The following is a 20,966-nucleotide window of genomic DNA, read 5'->3' on the forward strand; positions in this document are numbered from 1 at the left end:
AAATACGCTGGACTGCTGGACTGAAAGATGCTGGACTGAAAGACGCTGGACTGTTGGACTAAAAGACGATGGACTAAAGACGCTGGACTGTTGGACTAAAAGACGATGGACTATAGACGCTGGACTGTTGGACCGAAAGACACTGGACTGAATGACGCTGGACCGCTGGACTGAAAGACGCTGGACTGAAAGACTGAAAGACTGAAAGACGCTGGACTGTTGGACGAAAAGACGATGGACTGCTGGACTGAAAGACGCCGGACTGAAAGATGCTGGACTGTTGGACTGAAAGACGCCGTACTGAAATATGCTGGACTGTTGGACTGAAAGATGCCGGACTTAAAGACGCCGGACTGAAATACGCTGGACTGCTGGACTGAAAGACGCTGGATTGCTGGACTGAAAGATGCTAGACTGCTAAACTGAAAGATGCTGGACTGAAAGATGCTGGAGTGCTGGACTGAAAGACGCTGGACAGCTGGACTGAAAGACGCCAGACTGAAAGATGCTGGACTGCTGGACTAAAAGATGCTGGACTGCTTAACTGAAAGATGCTGGACTGAAAGACACTGGATTGAAAGATGCTGGCCTGCTGGACTGAAAGATGCTGGACTGAAAGACGCTGGCCTGCTGGACTGAAAGATGCTGGACTGAAATACGCTGGACTGCTGTACTGAAAGATGCTAGACTGCTAAACTGAAAGATGCTGGACTGAAATATGCTGGAGTGCTGGACTGAAAGACGCTGGACTGCTGGACTGAAAGACGCCAGACTGAAAGATGCTGGACTGCTGGACTAAAAGATGCTGGACTGCTGAACTGAAAGATGCTGGACTGAAAGACACTGGACTGAAAGATGCTGGCCTGCTGGACTGAAAGATGCTGGACTGAAAGACGCTGGCCTGCTGGACTGAAAGATGCTGGACTGAAATACGCTGGACTGCTGTACTGAAGGACTGCTAGACTGAAAGATGCTGGACTGCGGGACTGAAAGATGCTGTACTGAAAGACGGTGAACTGCTGGACTGAAGGACGGTGGACTGCTGTACTGAAATATGCTGGACTGCGGGACTGAAAGATGCTGGACAGCTGGACTGAAAGATGCTGGACTGAAAGACGCTGGACTGCTGGACTGGAGGATGCTGGACTGCTAGACTGAAATATGCTGGACAGCTGGACTGAAAGATGCTGGACTGAAAGATGCTGGACTGAAAGACGCTGGACTGCTGGACTGAAAGATGCTGGACTGCTAGACTGAAATACGCTGAACTGAAATATGCTGGACTGCTAGACTGAAAGACGCTGGACTTAAAGACACTGGACTGATGGACTTAAAGACACTGGACTGATGGACTTAAAGACACTGGATTGCTGGACTGAAAGATGCTGGACTGATGGACTTAAAGACACTGGACTGATGGACTTAAAGACACTGGACTGATGGACTTAAAGACACTGGACTGATGGACTGAAAGATGCTGGACTGCTGGACTGAAAGATGCTGGACTGAAAGACGCTGGACTGCTGGACTGAAAGACGCTGGACTGCTAGAATGAAAGATACTGGACTGAAAGACGATGGACTCCTGAGGGGCGCAGCGCTCTAAGGCGCTGCATCTCAGTGCAAGAGGCGTCACTACAGTCCCTGGTTCAAATCCAGGCTGTATCACATCCGGCCGTGAGTGTAAGTCTCATTGGAGCTTCTTTAAGAAAACCAGTAGTGCACCTGCCTTAAGAACCCTGAGACAGGTCATCTAGCAATAGCTGGACAGCTACTGTCTGATCAGGCTGTCAGGCTGATCCTTTGGAGTTGTGGCGAGTTCACACATCCACCTTCCCACAAGTGAGTTGTCTGGCAAATAAATACTTATGCATCACTGCCACAAGTTCTCCCTCTGAGAGAGCATTTAGCACTGGGTCAATGTGGTCACATGCCACAGGGAAACTTTGATGCCAGAAACTGTCAATAGGCTGGTGTTCCTGGCATGGAACTTGTGAAGAAGGAGGCAGTGAATTGTTAAACTGAGAAACACACAGACTGTCTGCTTAATGCTTGAAGAAGTTAGTTTGAAAAGGTTTACAACTTGAATTCAGACTGAACTTCTTATATTTGGCAGGAATTTACATTTTTAACTACATCATGAGTACCTTAACTATTTTGAAATTGAACTCCTATTCCTTTGTTTATGTTTCATGTTTGCACAGGTTTACCATGATGTGCAATATCCCCTTTCTGTTTCTATAAGGTTAAATGCAATATATAGTCATTTATTAACTTTGAAGGGCTCATAAAATGCACACAGTATATTGTGATATTATATCGTTATCATCAGTGGAAAATATTGTGACATGAATTTTAGTTCCTATCGCACACCCTTAGTGTGTACTCACCACAGAGCGCAGTCCGAACCCTTTGACCAGCTCCAGCGAGTTCTGGTAGCAGGCTGTCAGGTCCTTGGTCTCAGTTTCACCCACATGTCCCCTGGCCACAGGGCCCACAGTGTGGATCACATCTGGGAGAAGAGGGCAGAAAGAAGAAGAATATTAGCTAGCACAGTAGTATGGAGGACAGACAAGAATATTAGCTAGCACAGTAGTATGGAGGACAGACAGAAGAAGAATATTAGCTAGCACAGTAGTATGGAGGACAGACAGAAGAAGAATATTAGCTAGCACAGTAGTATGGAGGACAGACAGAAGAAGAATATTAGCTAGCACACTAGTATGGAGGACAGACAGAAGAAGAATATTAGCTAGCACAGTAGTATGGAGGACAGACAGAAGAATATTAGCTAGCACAGTAGTATGGAGGACAGACAGAAGAATATTAGCTAGCACACTAGTATGGAGGACAGACAGAAGAATATTAGCTAGCACAGTAGTATGGAGGACAGACAGAAGAATATTAGCTAGCACAGTAGTATGGAGGACAGACAGAAGAAGAATATTAGCTAGCACAGTAGTATGGAGGACAGACAGAAGAAGAATATTAGCTAGCACAGTAGTATGGAGGACAGACAGAAGAATATTAGCTAGCACAGTAGTATGGAGGACAGACAGAAGAAGAATATTAGCTAGCACAGTAGTATGGAGGACAGACAGAAGAATATTAGCTAGCACAGTAGTATGGAGGACAGACAGAAGAATATTAGCTAGCACAGTAGTATGGAGGACAGACAGAAGAATATTAGCTAGCACAGTAGTATGGAGGACAGACAGAATAATAATATTAGCTAGCACAGTAGTATGGAGGACAGACAGAAGAATATTAGCTAGCACAGTAGTATGGAGGACAGACAGAAGAATATTAGCTAGCACACTAGTATGGAGGACAGACAGAAGAAGAATATTAGCTAGCACAGTAGTATGGAGGACAGACAGCAGAATATTAGCTAGCACACTAGTATGGAGGACAGACATAAGAAGAATATTAGCTAGCACACTAGCATGGAGGACAGACAGAAGAATATTAGCTAGCACACTAGTATGGAGGACAGACAATAATATTAGCTAGCACACTAGTATGGAGGACAAACAGAAGAATATTAGCTAGCACAGTAGTATGGAGGACAGACAGAAGAATATTAGCTAGCACACTAGTATGGAGGACTGACAGAAGAAGAATATTAGCTAGCACAGTAGTATGGAGGACAGACAATAATATTAGCTAGCACAGTAGTATGGAGGACAGACAAGAATATTAGCTAGCACACTAGTATGGAGGACAGACAGAAGAAGAATATTAGCTAGCACACTAGTATGGAGGACAGACAAGAATATTAGCTAGCACACTAGTATGGAGGACAGACAGAATAATATTAGCTAGCACACTAGTATGGAGGACAGACAGAAGAATATTAGCTAGCACAGTAGTATGGAGGACAGACAGAAGAAGAATATTAGCTAGCACACTAGTATGGAGGACAGACATAATAATATTAGCTAGCACAGTAGTATGGAGGACAGACAGAAGAATATTTGCTAGCACACTAGTATGGAGGACAGACAGAATAATATTAGCTAGCACACTAGTATGGAGGACAGACAGAATAAGAATATTAGCTAGCACACTAGTATGGAGGACAGACATAAGAAGAATATTAGCTAGCACACTAGTATGGAGGACAGACAGAAGAAGAATATTAGCTAGCACACTAGTATGGTGGACAGACAGAAGAAGATAAGGAACAGAAGAGAGGACATAAGAAGAATACTTTAGTTAGTTGTTATTTTACAGACAGTGACTTTTTTATTTCAACCCAATCTAACAGAGACACATACACACACCACACATTCTCATCTGACATGGGACTTGAACCGGCAACCCTCTTGTCGCTGAGACGCCTCTATAACAGACAGAGCATCCTTCAGTTCACTTTAGCTCCACTATCATTTCATCAGCACAGCGAGTGCAGCGAGTGCAATTCACACTCAGCAGAACTAGCCCCACGAGTGCCCAGGATGTGGGAATTCTGCAGTGAAACATTTGAAGAGATAAGTACAACCATTGTTCCATTCTGTACAGAACTGATTCCACCTGCTTGAATCTGAAGGCTCTTTAGAAAATCTGCTCTTTATGCTTCCTCTATCATATTATTGTCAGGAAATACGACAAGATAGGAGTATGTGTCTTCACATTAGGACAATGGGTGAGTTTTGCCTAAAATGAATACAGTGGTTTCATCCCAGATGGCTCCCTATTTCCTATATAGGGCTCCCCACAGGGCTCTGGTCAAAAGTAGTGCACAATATAGGGCATAGGGTTCAATTTGGGATGCAACCATTTACTCAGTTAATGCAATGGCAGTGCAGATAGACAATCAATTACAAGTTTCATACTATCTATTCAAATATTCATATCTCTGGCTTTGCTCTCCTCCGCTCCTGTGGCCTGTGCATAGCAATGTGGGTGGCTGTCAATCATCCTATGTCATGTGCTCCAGTCTGGGCTGTAGCCAGACTGCAGAAGAGGAATATGCATGGATGGACAAACGGGGAAACAAATGCAAACACACACCCACCTACGCTCGACGTACACACCCACCTATGTTTGACGCACACACCCACCTACTTTCGACACACACACACACCCACCTACGCTCGACGCACACACCCACCTACGCTCAACGCACACACACACCTACGCTCGACGCACACACACACACCTACGCTCGACACACACACACACACACACAAACACACACACACACACACACACACAACTACACTTGACACGCACACACACACCTACGCTCGACACACTCACAACTACGCTCGACGCACACAGCCACCTAAGCTCGATGCAAACACACAACAACGCTCAATGCACACACACACCCACCTACGCTCAACGCACACACACAACAACAGTCTACCTGTACTGAACAAAGTCTGCACCACAGAGAAAGAGAGAGAGGGAGGGAGAGAGAGAAAGGGAGAGGGAGCAGAGGGAGGGAGAGAGAGAAAGGGAGAGGGACCAGACGGAGGGAGAGAATGACAGAGAGAGAACTGTTGGAGGAGATTGAGAGAGAAAGAAGGACAGAGACAGGGAGAGAAAAAGAATGAGGGAGGGAGAGAGAGAGAGATAGAAGATAAAGAGGGAGATGGGTTTCCCTGAAACCCTAAAATGTGTTAGACTCAGTCATTACATAATGATATTGAAATCATTCTCACCACATTGCATTTCAATTTACCTGTGAAAACGTTTGTTTGACAGCTGGCTAGGAAAAAAGCTTTTTTCTTTCATCTAATTCTCACGCAACAAATTATTTTATTTACTAGCTTAGACATCATCAAGTGATTTAGCTAGTACATTGTGACTGTTTCTAGAACAACATCACACAAATAATGTTTCTGAATAGGACACAGTCATTATACTTCAGCCTGCGCCCCAAATGGCACCCTATTCAGTATTAAATGCACGACTACCCTGTGGGACTTGGTCAGAATTAGTGCACTCTATAAGGAATAAGGTGTCATTTGGGATGGAGACAATGTTTTTGAATAGAGCACATCAGTCATTGTAATTCATTGAAAAGCGGTACTAGGTTTAAGATACATAAATCTCACTTTATAGGCTATTAAAGATTGATGATCATGACTCATTCATTACAGATCACACATCAAATACTCATTTCTGTTCTCTGAAATCTTAAACACTGTTAAATATATATACTGCAACTCATCCTGAGCCACTTGGTGTGTATGTTTGTGTGTGTGTGTGCCAGTCTGTTTCTGCTTATTTTCCAAATCCTTAAGGATTTGTCATAAGGAATAGCCATGTTGTCAAGAGAACAGAAAAATGCTGGCACCCAGGCTACCACTAACCTACCTGACCATTACCATTCTAACGTCATGTGAAACTGACTCCACTAACCTACCTGACCATTACCATTCTAACGTCATGGGAAACTGACTCCACTAACCTACCTGACCATTACCATTCTAACGTCATGGGAAACTGACTCCACTAACCTACCTGACCATTACCATTCTAACGTCATGGGAAACTGACTCCACTAACCTACCTGACCATTACCATTCTAACTTCATGGGAAACTGACTCCACTAACCTACCTGACCATTACCATTCTAACTTCATGGGAAACTGACTCCACTAACCTACCTGACCATTACCATTCTAACGTCATGGGAAACTGACTCCACTAACCTACCTGACCATTACCATTCTAACGTCATGGGAAACTGACTCCACTAACCTACCTGACCATTACCATTCTAACGTCATGTGAAACTGACTCCACTAACCTACCTGACCATTACCATTCTAACGTCATGGGAAACTGACTCCACTAACCTACCTGACCATTACCATTCTAACGTCATGGGAAACTGACTCCACTAACCTACCTGACCATTACCATTCTAACTTCATGGGAAACTGACTCCACTAACCTACCTGACCATTACCATTCTAACGTCATGGGAAACTGACTCCACTAACCTACCTGACCATTACCATTCTAACGTCATGGGAAACTGACTCCACTAACCTACCTGACCATTACCATTCTAACGTCATGGGAAACTGACTCCACTAACCTACCTGACCATTACCATTCTAACTTCATGGGAAACTGACTCCACTAACCTACCTGACCATTACCATTCTAACGTCATGGGAAACTGACTCCACTAACCTACCTGACCATTACCATTCTAACGTCATGGGAAACTGACTCCACTAACCTACCTGACCATTACCATTCTAACATCATGGGAAACTGACTCCACTAACCTACCTGACCATTACCATTCTAACTTCATGGGAAACTGACTCCACTAACCTACCTGACCATTACCATTCTAACGTCATGGGAAACTGACTCCACTAACCTACCTGACCATTACCATTCTAATGTCATGGGAAACTGACTCCACTAACCTACCTGACCATTACCATTCTAACGTCATGGGAAACTGACTCCACTAACCTACCTGACCATTACCATTCTAACGTCATGGGAAACTGACTCCACTAACCTACCTGACCATTACCATTCTAACAACATGGGAAACTGACTCCACTAACCTACCTGACCATTACCATTCTAACGTCATGGGAAACTGACTCCACTAACCTACCTGACCATTACCATTCTAACGTCATGGGAAACTGACTCCACTAACCTACCTGACCATTACCATTCTAACGTCATGGGAAACTGACTCCACTAACCTACCTGACCATTACCATTCTAACTTCATGGGAAACTGACTCCACTAACCTACCTGACCATTACCATTCTAACGTCATGGGAAACTGACTCCACTAACCTACCTGACCATTACCATTCTAACGTCATGGGAAACTGACTCCACCAACCTACCTGACCATTACCATTCTAACTTCATGGGAAACTGACTCCACTAACCTACCTGACCATTACCATTCTAACGTCATGGGAAACTGACTCCACTAACCTACCTGACCATTACCATTCTAACGTCATGGGAAACTGACTCCACTAACCTACCTGACCATTACCATTCTAACTTCATGGGAAACTGACTCCACTAACCTACCTGACCATTACCATTCTAACGGCATGGGAAACTGACTCCACTAACCTACCTGACCATTACCATTCTAACGTCATGGGAAACTGACTCCACTAACCTACCTGACCATTACCATTCTAACTTCATGGGAAACTGACTCCACTAACCTACCTGACCATTACCATTCTAACGTCATGGGAAACTGACTCCACTAACCTACCTGACCATTACCATTCTAATGTCATGGGAAACTGACTCCACTAACCTACCTGACCATTACCATTCTAACGTCATGGGAAACTGACTCCACTAACCTACCTGACCATTACCATTCTAACGTCATGGGAAACTGACTCCACTAACCTACCTGACCATTACCATTCTAACAACATGGGAAACTGACTCCACTAACCTACCTGACCATTACCATTCTAACGTCATGGGAAACTGACTCCACTAACCTACCTGACCATTACCATTCTAACGTCATGGGAAACTGACTCCACTAACCTACCTGACCATTACCATTCTAACGTCATGGGAAACTGACTCCACTAACCTACCTGACCATTACCATTCTAACTTCATGGGAAACTGACTCCACTAACCTACCTGACCATTACCATTCTAACTTCATGGGAAACTGACTCCACTAACCTACCTGACCATTACCATTCTAACATCATGGGAAACTGACTCCACTAACCTACCTGACCATTACCATTCTAACTTCATGGGAAACTGACTCCACTAACCTACCTGACCATTACCATTCTAACGTCATGGGAAACTGACTCCACTAACCTACCTGACCATTACCATTCTAACTTCATGGGAAACTGACTCCACTAACCTACCTGACCATTACCATTCTAACTTCATGGGAAACTGACTCCACTAACCTACCTGACCATTACCATTCTAACGTCATGGGAAACTGACTCCACTAACCTACCTGACCATTACCATTCTAACGTCATGGGAAACTGACTCCACTAACCTACCTGACCATTACCATTCTAACGTCATGGGAAACTGACTCCACTAACCTACCTGACCATTACCATTCTAACGTCATGGGAAACTGACTCCACTAACCTACCTGACCATTACCATTCTAACGTCATGGGAAACTGACTCCACTAACCTACCTGACCATTACCATTCTAACGTCATGGGAAACTGACTCCACTAACCTACCTGACCATTACCATTCTAACTTCATGGGAAACTGACTCCACTAACCTACCTGACCATTACCATTCTAACGTCATGGGAAACTGACTCCACTAACCTACCTGACCATTACCATTCTAACGTCATGGGAAACTGACTCCACTAACCTACCTGACCATTACCATTCTAACGTCATGGGAAACTGACTCCACTAACCTACCTGACCATTACCATTCTAACGTCATGGGAAACTGACTCCACTAACCTACCTGACCATTACCATTCTAACGTCATGGGAAACTGACTCCACTAACCTACCTGACCATTACCATTCTAACGTCATGGGAAACTGACTCCACTAACCTACCTGACCATTACCATTCTAACGTCATGGGAAACTGACTCCACTAACCTACCTGACCATTACCATTCTAACGTCATGGGAAACTGACTCCACTAACCTACCTGACCATTACCATTCTAACGTCATGGGAAACTGACTCCACTAACCTACCTGACCATTACCATTCTAACGTCATGGGAAACTGACTCCACTAACCTACCTGACCATTACCATTCTAACGTCATGGGAAACTGACTCCACTAACCTACCTGACCATTACCATTCTAACGTCATGGGAAACTGACTCCACTAACCTACCTGACCATTACCATTCTAACGTCATGGGAAACTGACTCCACTAACCTACCTGACCATTACCATTCTAACGTCATGGGAAACTGACTCCACTAACCTACCTGACCATTACCATTCTAACGTCATGGGAAACTGACTCCACTAACCTACCTGACCATTACCATTCTAACTTCATGGGAAACTGACTCCACTAACCTACCTGACCATTACCATTCTAACATCATGGGAAACTGACTCCACTAACCTACCTGACCATTACCATTCTAACTTCATGGGAAACTGACTCCACTAACCTACCTGACCATTACCATTCTAACGTCATGGGAAACTGACTCCACTAACCTACCTGACCATTACCATTCTAACGTCATGGGAAACTGACTCCACTAACCTACCTGACCATTACCATTCTAACGTCATGGGAAACTGACTCCACTAACCTACCTGACCATTACCATTCTAACTTCATGGGAAACTGACTCCACTAACCTACCTGACCATTACCATTCTAACGTCATGGGAAACTGACTCCACTAACCTACCTGACCATTACCATTCTAACTTCATGGGAAACTGACTCCACTAACCTACCTGACCATTACCATTCTAACGTCATGGGAAACTGACTCCACTAACCTACCTGACCATTACCATTCTAACGTCATGGGAAACTGACTCCACTAACCTACCTGACCATTACCATTCTAACGTCATGGGAAACTGACTCCACTAACCTACCTGACCATTACCATTCTAACTTCATAGGAAACTGACTCCACTAACCTACCTGACCATTACCATTCTAATGTCATGGGAAACTGACTCCACTAACCTACCTGACCATTACCATTCTAACGTCATGGGAAACTGACTCCACTAACCTACCTGACCATTACCATTCTAACGTCATGGGAAACTGACTCCACTAACCTACCTGACCATTACCATTCTAACTTCATGGGAAACTGACTCCACTAACCTACCTGACCACTAACTTATCATCTAACTGTTCTTCATAGAATCCTGTATGAACGGTTCCACCAGCCTTATTAGCCTTTAAAATAAAATTATTTTTTGCAATTCATTACATGTAGAGTATCATAAGGCCTTTCTTTGAGGGCCCTAGTGATGTTACGCTTGATACCGGGACTCCGAGGCATGCGCTGAAATCGCTAAGCAGCTAACTTTGAAGCAGTGCGCCAATGCGTGTTTCCCTTTATCAGAAGAACGTCATTAATGACCTCTGAAGCATCGTTTGATCCCGTGCTGTTTCAAACCGTGTTGCAAAATGCGAGATCCCACTGATTTCGCCGTAGTTCCAGTGCGTTCTTCGATTCTAATCCGTTTTCAAACAACGACCTCCACTGGACATCGTACTTACACATATAGTTAGTGTTTTGTAGCAACAGTTTGACCTGACCGGTAGTGTACTATAGCAGGTAGGGTAGGGAACTATGGAACTATGGAACTATGGCACTAGGGAACTATGGAACTATGAAACTAGGGAACTATGGAACTAGGGAACTATGGAACTATGGAACTATGGAACTAGGGAACTATGGAACTAGGGAACTATGGAACTATGGAACTAGGGAACTAGGGAACTATGGAACTAGGGAACTATGGAACTATGGAACTATGGAACTAGGGAACTATGGAACTATGGAACTAGGGAACTATGGAACTAGGGAACTATGGAACTAGGGAACTATGGAACTAGGGAACTATGGAACTATGGAACTATGGAACTAGGGAACTATGGAACTAGGGAACTATGGAACTATGGAACTATGGAACTAGGGAACTATGGAACTAGGGAACTATGGAACTATGGAACTAGGGAACTATGGAACTAGGGAACTAGGGAACTAGGGAACTATGGAACTAGGGAACTAGGGAACTATGGAACTAGGGAACTATGGAACTAGGGAACTATGGAACTATGGATCTATGGAACTATGGAACTATGGCAATCAGGAATGTGAGGGTACGAGGTCCAATCCTGTTGAAGGCACACTAGAAAATTGTGAAACCACACTTTCTTTCTGCACTGTTGTTCAAATCATTTGTTTTATTTAGTATAGTATGAGCTACTGTCTTAAAGGAAAATTCCACCCCAAAACTATATTTTGGTATTTGTTTCATTACTCCATTGTTGACATAGTCCCAAAATGTTTTGCTTGTCAGCAATCAAGTTTTCAAGATACTGTGTGTAACTTTAAAAATACAGAAATCATCCCTGTATGATGTATTTTGCAGTATATGATGGTGCCGTTTGCATCATAGGATCAAACAGGGACGATTTCTGTATTTTGAAAGTTATATACAGTATCTTGAAAACTTGAATGCTGACCAGCAAAACAGTTTGCCATAGTTTTTGAAAAATAGTAAACTTGAAGGGAAAAACAGGAAGCATTATGGAAGATGCAAATTTGGGTGGTAATCCAACTGATTATAGGCTACTAAAGCCAACGACTTGCTGCTACGCCACAGAGTTTTGATGATAACAGTGGAGAAAAAAGCATATCTGATAATCACTGCTATTTATTGGTGACCAGCAGATGTCACTAATGTGACTTGTGAACAGATAATGAAGCTCCTAGTAACAAACTGTTTTCCGGCACAATTTGGTGAAATCCTTCAGAAAGCTTTGGTTTCCCATCACTAGTTATATCCGGACACAGTGGTGTTAGGAAACTTCTGGTTTACAGTCCAGATCTGCAAGTCACATTATGATGGCTTGCAAAGTGACATGTAATTCCTATTGGGATCCAGCTTGAGTTAGGATATCCAACAAGTGGATATATTAATCAACCTGCATTCAGAATGACTGCCAGGGTAGGGAAGATTGAATACTGAGACTACCTCAATAATCTAAACTGGAACAACCATACCAGTAACAGGTGCACTAAGTCTAACTAACAGATTGGATTAGTTTAGAAAAATATATATGTTATTTATCTTTGTGTAACATAAAATGTATCAACCAATCAATGAACATGCAAAAACAGAGATATTAAAACAAACAATTCTGAAAATCACCCTGCAATAGAGCATGCTGGGAAATATGATATTTGGTTCTGTGTAGAACCATTCTTGCCTTCCTAAGAACCCTTCTTGCTAGCCAAAGAATCATAAAACAATCCTGTCTTTCAAAAACGGTTATTAGAATGTTAAAGGTTCTAAGTAGAACCCTTTGACTTACAAATAACCTTTGTCTTACAAAAAGAGATCTTCAGATTAAAAAGGTTTTGGAACCCTTTTCAAAGAGTATAGAAATATTGTACACAGAACATAAAAGTTTAAAATGTGCTCCATTCTCTGTGCACGCTGGATACACTCAAAGCCGAAAAGTGTCTCATTTCCTTGGAACCAGCAACTCTTCAGTTCAAACTAGTTTACTATCTTCCCACTAATATCCTTTGTGCAGATACAAACAGAAACATGTCCTTCACCTTTTAGGAAAAAAACTGTGTTGTATAAATATTGATCTGAAGTGGAAACGTAGAGGATATGAGCGGAGACATGGGTTCTGGCGAGATAAGAACTGTTTAAACTTTCATGAATTCACTGGTGGTCTGGTTATTGGTGCCGGCCCAACACTGTAATTGGCATGCTGCTCTGTTGTAGTGTTGAGTTTCTATTTATTATGGATGAAAAACAACTCTGAAGCACATGCAACGTACCCCATTAAAACCACATTGTGGTGTACATTGTGTGTTAGTGTGTGTGTGCTACACTGGAAAGAGGTACACAATGCTTCAGACAGCTCCTATCTCATTACTGTCTCTACCAGCAGCAGCTTTGGTTAGTAGGAGATCTGATCATGCGAACACAAAACCTCTTGTTTCATATGAAGTAATCTTTTATAAGGTATCAAACTTTGCCCTCAAAAACTCTAATTCCACTTGCCTCATCTTAGTAGAACGCCACGTTGCATCCCTGTATATAACTGTCTTTAAGAAATGTCTCATTTAGCCATTTAAAGCTAGCGACGCTGACTAGATAAAAGAAGCTGCTTCACTTACACTGTATAAGGGCTCCTGAAATAAAAAGTTGAAGTGAACTACGAGAGGAAGCGGGGTGAGACAACTGATACACTGTGAGAGGAGTGCAGCCAGCTAGAAGATTTTATTACCAACCCTTTTTAAATCCAGCAAAATCCCATGCTTATTTGAGATTCTGTGTGAAAGCGTATTAGCAGAGCTATGAGAAAATTATGGAAATCACACTAAACTACCCGTTTGCAAAAATGTATGAAATGGTTCTGATGGGGAAATTGCTATGCACTGGGCATGAGAACTGGTGTGTGTGTGTGTGTCTGCTCACTAAAATAACACAATGCAATAAATTACCTATGCATGATTTGACCTTGAGGATGTCTTGTCAAAAGGTTCTTATTTGCACCTCGTACAAATAAATGAATGAAAATAAATGAATGATTTTTTGCATTCTCTCTCTGTGTTTGTTGGCTAAGGAGATGGTTATTTATGATTGGCCTGTGCTTTTCAATGAATATATTATACATATTACAATATTATACACTATACATCTTGTCCCAAACAAAACAGAACTCTGAGAATGCATGTGAAAAAGAAGCGGGGTTTGACAGGCGATTTATCCTAAAAATGTTTTTGTATTGTAGAATGTTCTTTCGCTTTTATCTCCCTCTCTTTATTCTCCTTCCTGACAGGCTTATTTCTGCAGATCAGTATATCTACATTACTGTCACAGGGAACAGAGATACAGAGAGACAGACACACATGCATACAATTATCCTCTGCAGGCTTCATACAAGAAACAAATAACTCTCCATCTTAGCAGGCGAGGTAGACACCATGAGAGCCATGATGGGAAAGGTACAAACCATGCTGATAGAAGACCAACAGTCGTTTCTGGGCTAATAGGAAGCGGGTTGGGTTGATTACTGGTATGATAACAAACGCAATCCAGGGCGTTGTATCTAGATCCTAATGGCCTGATGAAATGTTCTAAGCAGAGAGGAGAGAGAGGGTCGTCTGGGAGGAAGAGCTGGGCAAATAGATAACTCCTCAAACGATGTCTACTAAGTAATTGATAACACATCACAAATCCAAAGTCAAATGCTAGGGGCATTGTTTATTGGGAGGTTTATTCGTTTTTCAATTTCTCAGAGGTTTTTATTTCATAGCTCAACCAAAACAGCATTAGATGTATTATATTATTATATGGTATTGAATATAATACTGTAGGTATATACTTGAATTTCAAGGGTTGGCTGGAATGCTGCTTTCCCATGAATGCATCCAGTACAGAATAAGCCTGTGGGTAGTGGGGAAGGGAGGGCTAGATAGATGAATAGTCATCAGCAGTGGGTCTTTGTGAGGTGAGTTGCGTGCCTGGTCATGTCACCCTAAGCTAAGTGACCATAGCAGCAGATAAGTCAAATGGAAACACTGGACAGGAGCTGATCAGCCATGAGTGTGATTGCCAAGGCAAGAATCCCGTAGACGGTGTGTGTGTGTGTGTGCGCGCCTCTCTGTCACCTCTCTGTGACCCATGCAGAGAGAGGAGACTGCTCACGGCCACACAGTCAACAGTTCTCCTATTGATCTGTTCTCATTACACATCTGAACGGTGCCTTAAGATTACCCTGTTTTTTCACTAGGAAACAAATAAGAAGACAAAGAGAAAGAAGAAAAAAAATAAGATGAAGAAGTTATTCTGCAGTGTAAAAGTAATGTATTGGGTTATTACTCACATTCTTCTCCTCTGCCTGCAATCCTATTACTCAGAACACTGATTGAAATCTACAGAATATATTTCCTCTGCAAAGAGCTGAATGATTATCCTGTGTTTCCACCATCATGCAAATGAATCTTGTTTTCTTCATCATAACAATGTCTGTTGTGTAAAAGAAGCAGGTCTGCTTTCAAACGCCTTTTATTCCTTCCATTAAACTACATTTTTCTTATTTCATTTGTGTGCTGCATTCTCCTTTCCATACAATCCCTGACAAATTAATACAATAATAAATAAATTAACACACACACAAACCAATAAACAACATCAGGGACACGCTGCTGCTAAACAGACATACAGGGAATCAGAGTGGCTTGTTTTGTTATCCTCTCTCGGGTCTATTCAGCGGAATATAATGTGTGTCTACAGGAGAGTTGGGGAGGTTTAATCCCTTCCGAGAACACAAATGAACGGGATGGGTGAGCACATCAGATTGATGTACAGTGAATGGAGAGGGGATTTGTTCGTGGAGTGTGTGTCTGGCATACAGTACCAGTCAAAAGGACACACCTACTCATTCAAGGGTTTTTCTGTTTTTTACTATTTCAACATAGGGTCATTGTTCTTTTTTTAATTAAAAATTTAACGTCAACAGTGAAGAGGTCGAATCCGGGATGCTGGCCTTCTAGGCAGAGTTCCTCTGTCCAGTGTCTGTGTTCTTTGCCCATCTTAATCTTTTCTTTTTATTGGCCAGTCTGAGATATGGCTTTTTCTTTGCAACTCTGCCTAGAAGGCCAGCATCCTGGAGTCACCTCTTCACTGTTGACGTTGAGACTGGTGTTTTGCTGGTACTCTTTAATGAAGCTGCCAGTTGAGGACATGTGAGGTGTCTGTTTCTCAAACTAGACACTCTAATGTACTTGTCCTCTTGTTCAGTTGTTCACCGGGGCCTCCCACTTCACTTTCTATTCTGGTTAGAACCAGTTTGCGCTGTTCTGTGAAGGGAGTAGTACACAGCGTTGTACCAGATCTTCAGTTTCTTGCCAATTTCTCACATGGAATAGCCTTCATTTCTCAGAACAAGAATAGATTGACGAGTTTCAGAAGAAAGTGTTTTGTTTCTGGCTTGAGCCTGTAGTCGAACCCACAAACGCTGATGCTCCAGATACTCAACTAGTTTAAAAAATGACAGTTTTATTGCTTATTCAATCAGAACAACAGTTTTCAGCTGTGCTAACATAATTGCAAAAGGGTTTTCTAATGATTAATCAGCCTTTTAAAATGATAAACTTGGATTAGCTAACACAACGTGGCATTGGAACACAGGAGTGAAGGTTTCTGATAATGGGCCTCTGTACGCCTTAGTAGATATTCCATTAAAAATCAGCCGTTTCCAGCTACAATAGTCATTTGCAACATTAACAATGTCTACACTGTATTTCTGATCAATTTGATGTTATTTTAATGGACAAAAAAAATGTTCAAGAACATTTCTAAGTGACCCAAACTTTTGAACGGTGGTGTATGTTTCTAAAAATGTATTTATTTCTGTACTTAAATGCAGAGGTCAAGGCCAATGAATGGGCAGCTTTGTAAAGGATATGCTGAATGAGTGGACTCTGGCCTCTTTGATTCCAAGGTTTGAGGGTAAGTAAAACTGTGAAATGTATTTTTGAGAGTGGGACGACACATAGTTTAATTGACCCTGTGTGAAACAGCATCTACATCTTCCACGATGTCATCGACAAACAATAGTACAATGTTAATGAAAACTTGAAAGACTTAACTTCACCAGGTGCATCTTAGAACCTTGCAGCCACTTTGGGACTAGATACATGACATGAACAGCTACCATAAATAGTCTGGTCTTTTACCATATTTGCTTTATTGGTCATTTGCACAGATTCTGTCACAGTGACCATTCTGACACACAACACACACATCACAGCCTGGGAGTAGCTCATGGGCACTTAAGGGTAACATTCATTGTCAAGGGCACAACCGCAGAAGGTAGTATACAGAGATATTGTTGCTGTAACTCTCTGGCTAATGGATCACTCGCTGCAAAGTTCCTGCAGGCAGCTCGGGGTTTCTAATATCGCCTTTCTAATCTCTAAACTACTGCCACCCTATTCATTTAGCTCTTTCCTCACTCCTTTGCCTTTGTTGAAACAATTGACCTGGCTTATCAACCCTTCCCTCAAAGTATTTAATTTAGAAATGTGCGTGAAACTATCCCTTAAAATCTCCCCCCTTAACAGTTAAGCCTAGTGGTTAAGAGCGTCGGGCAAGCAACGGAAAGGTCGCTGGTTCAAATTTCAGAGAAGCAAGGAGGCAGTTAAACCTCCAACAACAACTGCTCCCCAGGTACCTGAAGATTAAGTCAGTCCCCTACATCTGTTTTAGAGGGTTTGCGTTAAATGTGGAATACTTTTTGAAACATTTCGGTTTAATGCATTCAGTTGTGCAACTGATTAGGTATCCCTTCTACCCTTTTTTTGCAACGGAAGAGATGGCCCAGGAAACATTCTTGCTTTTGGACGACTCAACTATAGCCTGACGTTAAAGAAGAACAAAAAAGCCTTACACGCTGTAAATATTCTGTAAACGCCACCTATTTTATATACGAGGGGAGGTCCTCGGGACACGTCAATACATAGGACTGTGGACAAACCCAGTGAAACACCAAGCTTCAGCTGTAGCCGGTTCTTCACATTCTTAAGTATTATTGCACATCTTGAAAACTGATTGTTAAAAGGAATTTATAATTCATTGAAAACGTTGTGCTCACAACAGAGTTAAATGTTAGAGTTCAGCCCAGACGAGCAAGTGTCTAAACAACATCTGGCCGGATGTGGTCAAGACAGTCGACATAGTCTGACAGTTTCCTCGTCTGCTGGATAGTCCAGGAATGGTGGGTTAAAATGTTTACAAAAATATTAGAATTTAATTTTATTCAGTTTGCTGTGATTAACTAGCCTGATGACGCAACCCACGTGACTCATAGAGCAGGGTGAACTGTGACCACACTGGTCTGGAAAGGAGGCTGTTTGTTAATGCAATATTTTCTAATAAATTGTGCAACGGGTTTGATTGGTGCTCTCAAAGTTTTTTTCCCCTCTGGTTTAAAAATCCAACCATTGTGATAGAAGGGGGTGGCGCTCGGTGGCTGTGGGTGTTTGAGTGAGAAAGACACAGAGGGGAGCAAACCAGTAAAATCACAGCCCCCTTCATTATCTACGCATTGTGCCCTCAACATCAAAGAGCCATACCAGACTCTGAAGTAAAGAGGACTTCGAGTTAGACGTTAGCCAGACTAGTGATTAACTGCAATGGAAAAAAGTAATTGTTTGTTTGGCTACAACATAACACAATTTGAAGTCATATGGGGCAGAGTCTCACAAGCATTAGAAACAGCATTGGGTGTGAATACGGTGGGAACATACGGATCTGAGAAAGTGTTATGTCATTAATGTTTGTGGATATGTACAGTGCCTTGCGAAAGTATTCGGCCCCCTTGAACTTTGCGACCTTCTGCCACATTTCAGGCTTCAAACATAAAGATATAAAACTGTATTTTTTTGTGAAGAATCAACAACAAGTGGGACACAATCATGAAGTGGAACGACATTTATTGGATATTTCAAACTTTTTTAACAAATCAAAAACTGAAAAATTGGGCGTGCAAAATTATTTAGCCCCTTTACTTTCAGTGCAGCAAACTCTCTCCAGAAGTTCAGTGAGGATCTCTGAATGATCCAATGTTGACCTAAATGACTAATGATGATAAATACAATCCACCTGTGTGTAATCAAGTCTCCGTATAAATGCACCTGCACTGTGATAGTCTCAGAGGTCCGTTAAAAGCGCAGAGAGCATCATGAAGAACAAGGAACACACCAGGCAGGTCCGAGATACTGTTGTGAAGAAGTTTAAAGCCGGATTTGGATACAAAAAGATTTCCCAAGCTTTAAACATCCCAAGGAGCACTGTGCAAGCGATAATATTGAAATGGAAGGAGTATTAGACCACTGCAAATCTACCAAGACCTGGCCGTCCCTCTAAACTTTCAGCTCATACAAGGAGAAGACTGATCAGAGATGCAGCCAAGAGGCCCATGATCACTCTGGATGAACTACAGAGATCTACAGCTGAGGTGGGAGACTCTGTCCATAGGACAACAATCAGTCGTATATTGCACAAATCTGGCCTTTATGGAAGAGTGGCAAGAAGAAAGCCATTTCTTAAAGATATCCATAAAAAGTGTCGTTTAAAGTTTGCCACAAGCCACCTGGGAGACACACCAAACATGTGGAAGAAGGTGCTCTGGTCAGATGAAACCAAAATTGAACTTTTTGGCAACAATGCAAAACGTTATGTTTGGCGTAAAAGCAACACAGCTGAACACACCATCCCCACTGTCAAACATGGTGGTGGCAGCATCATGGTTTGGGCCTGCTTTTCTTCAGCAGGGACAGGGAAGATGGTTAAAATTGATGGGAAGATGGATGGAGCCAAATACAGGACCATTCTGGAAGAAAACCTGATGGAGTCTGCAAAAGACCTGAGACTGGGACGGAGATTTGTCTTCCAACAAGACAATGATCCAAAACATAAAGCAAAATCTACAATGGAATGGTTCAAAAATAAACATATCCAGGTGTTAGAATGGCCAAGTCAAAGTCCAGACCTGAATCCAATCGAGACTCTGTGGAAAGAACTGAAAACTGCTGTTCACAAATGCTCTCCATCCAACCTCACTGAGCTCGAGCTGTTTTGCAAGGAGGAATGGGAAAAAAAATTCAGTCTCTCGATGTGCAAAACTGATAGAGACATACCCCAAGCGACTTACAGCTGTAATCGCAGCAAAAGGTGGCGCTACAAAGTATTAACTTAAGGGGGCTGAATAATTTTGCACGCCCAATTTTTCAGTTTTTGATTTGTTAAAAAAGTTTGAAATATCCAATAAATGTCGTTCCACTTCATGATTGTGTCCCACTTGTTGTTGATTCTTCACAAAAAATACAGTTTTATATCTTTATGTTTGAAGCCTGAAATGTGGCAAAAGGTAGCAAAGTTCAAGGGGGCCGAATACTTTCGCAAGGCACTGTATGTACAAATTAAGTTGTCTATTGTTTTTGTCATATGAAAATGTTCACTTGTCTATTGTTTTTATCAATGTATGTTTTTGCTTTTCCAAAAAACTAAAAGTAAAATAAAATATTACAAAAAAAGAAATTGTCTGCTTTACTACAGATTGTTGAGGACTTCTACACTTTAAATCCGGACTGCTTGGGGACACTCATTGATAACTGGATCGGGGCTCAAGATCTTCTCTTCAAAGTGCGGGTATAGTTTCAAATTACCCTGCTGGTGATGTCTCAGATGCTC

At 42.2% G+C, this 20,966-nt stretch overlaps 1 protein-coding gene across 2 annotated transcripts in view; it reads right to left on the bottom strand.

Moving 5' to 3' along the window:
* Positions 1-20,966, bottom strand: part of LOC139381901 (mono-ADP ribosylhydrolase 2) — a 1,192,255-nt gene that overhangs the window by 365,506 nt on the left and 805,783 nt on the right. For both annotated transcript variants that reach the window (XM_071125757.1, XM_071125758.1), the window contains exon 6: positions 2,390-2,511. In XM_071125757.1, coding sequence (XP_070981858.1) covers positions 2,390-2,511 — 122 coding nt within the window. The remainder of the gene's footprint in view (positions 1-2,389; positions 2,512-20,966) is intronic.

This window comes from Oncorhynchus clarkii, chromosome 23, assembly GCF_045791955.1.
Source record: "Oncorhynchus clarkii lewisi isolate Uvic-CL-2024 chromosome 23, UVic_Ocla_1.0, whole genome shotgun sequence".
Taxonomy (NCBI): Eukaryota; Metazoa; Chordata; class Actinopteri; order Salmoniformes; family Salmonidae; genus Oncorhynchus; species Oncorhynchus clarkii.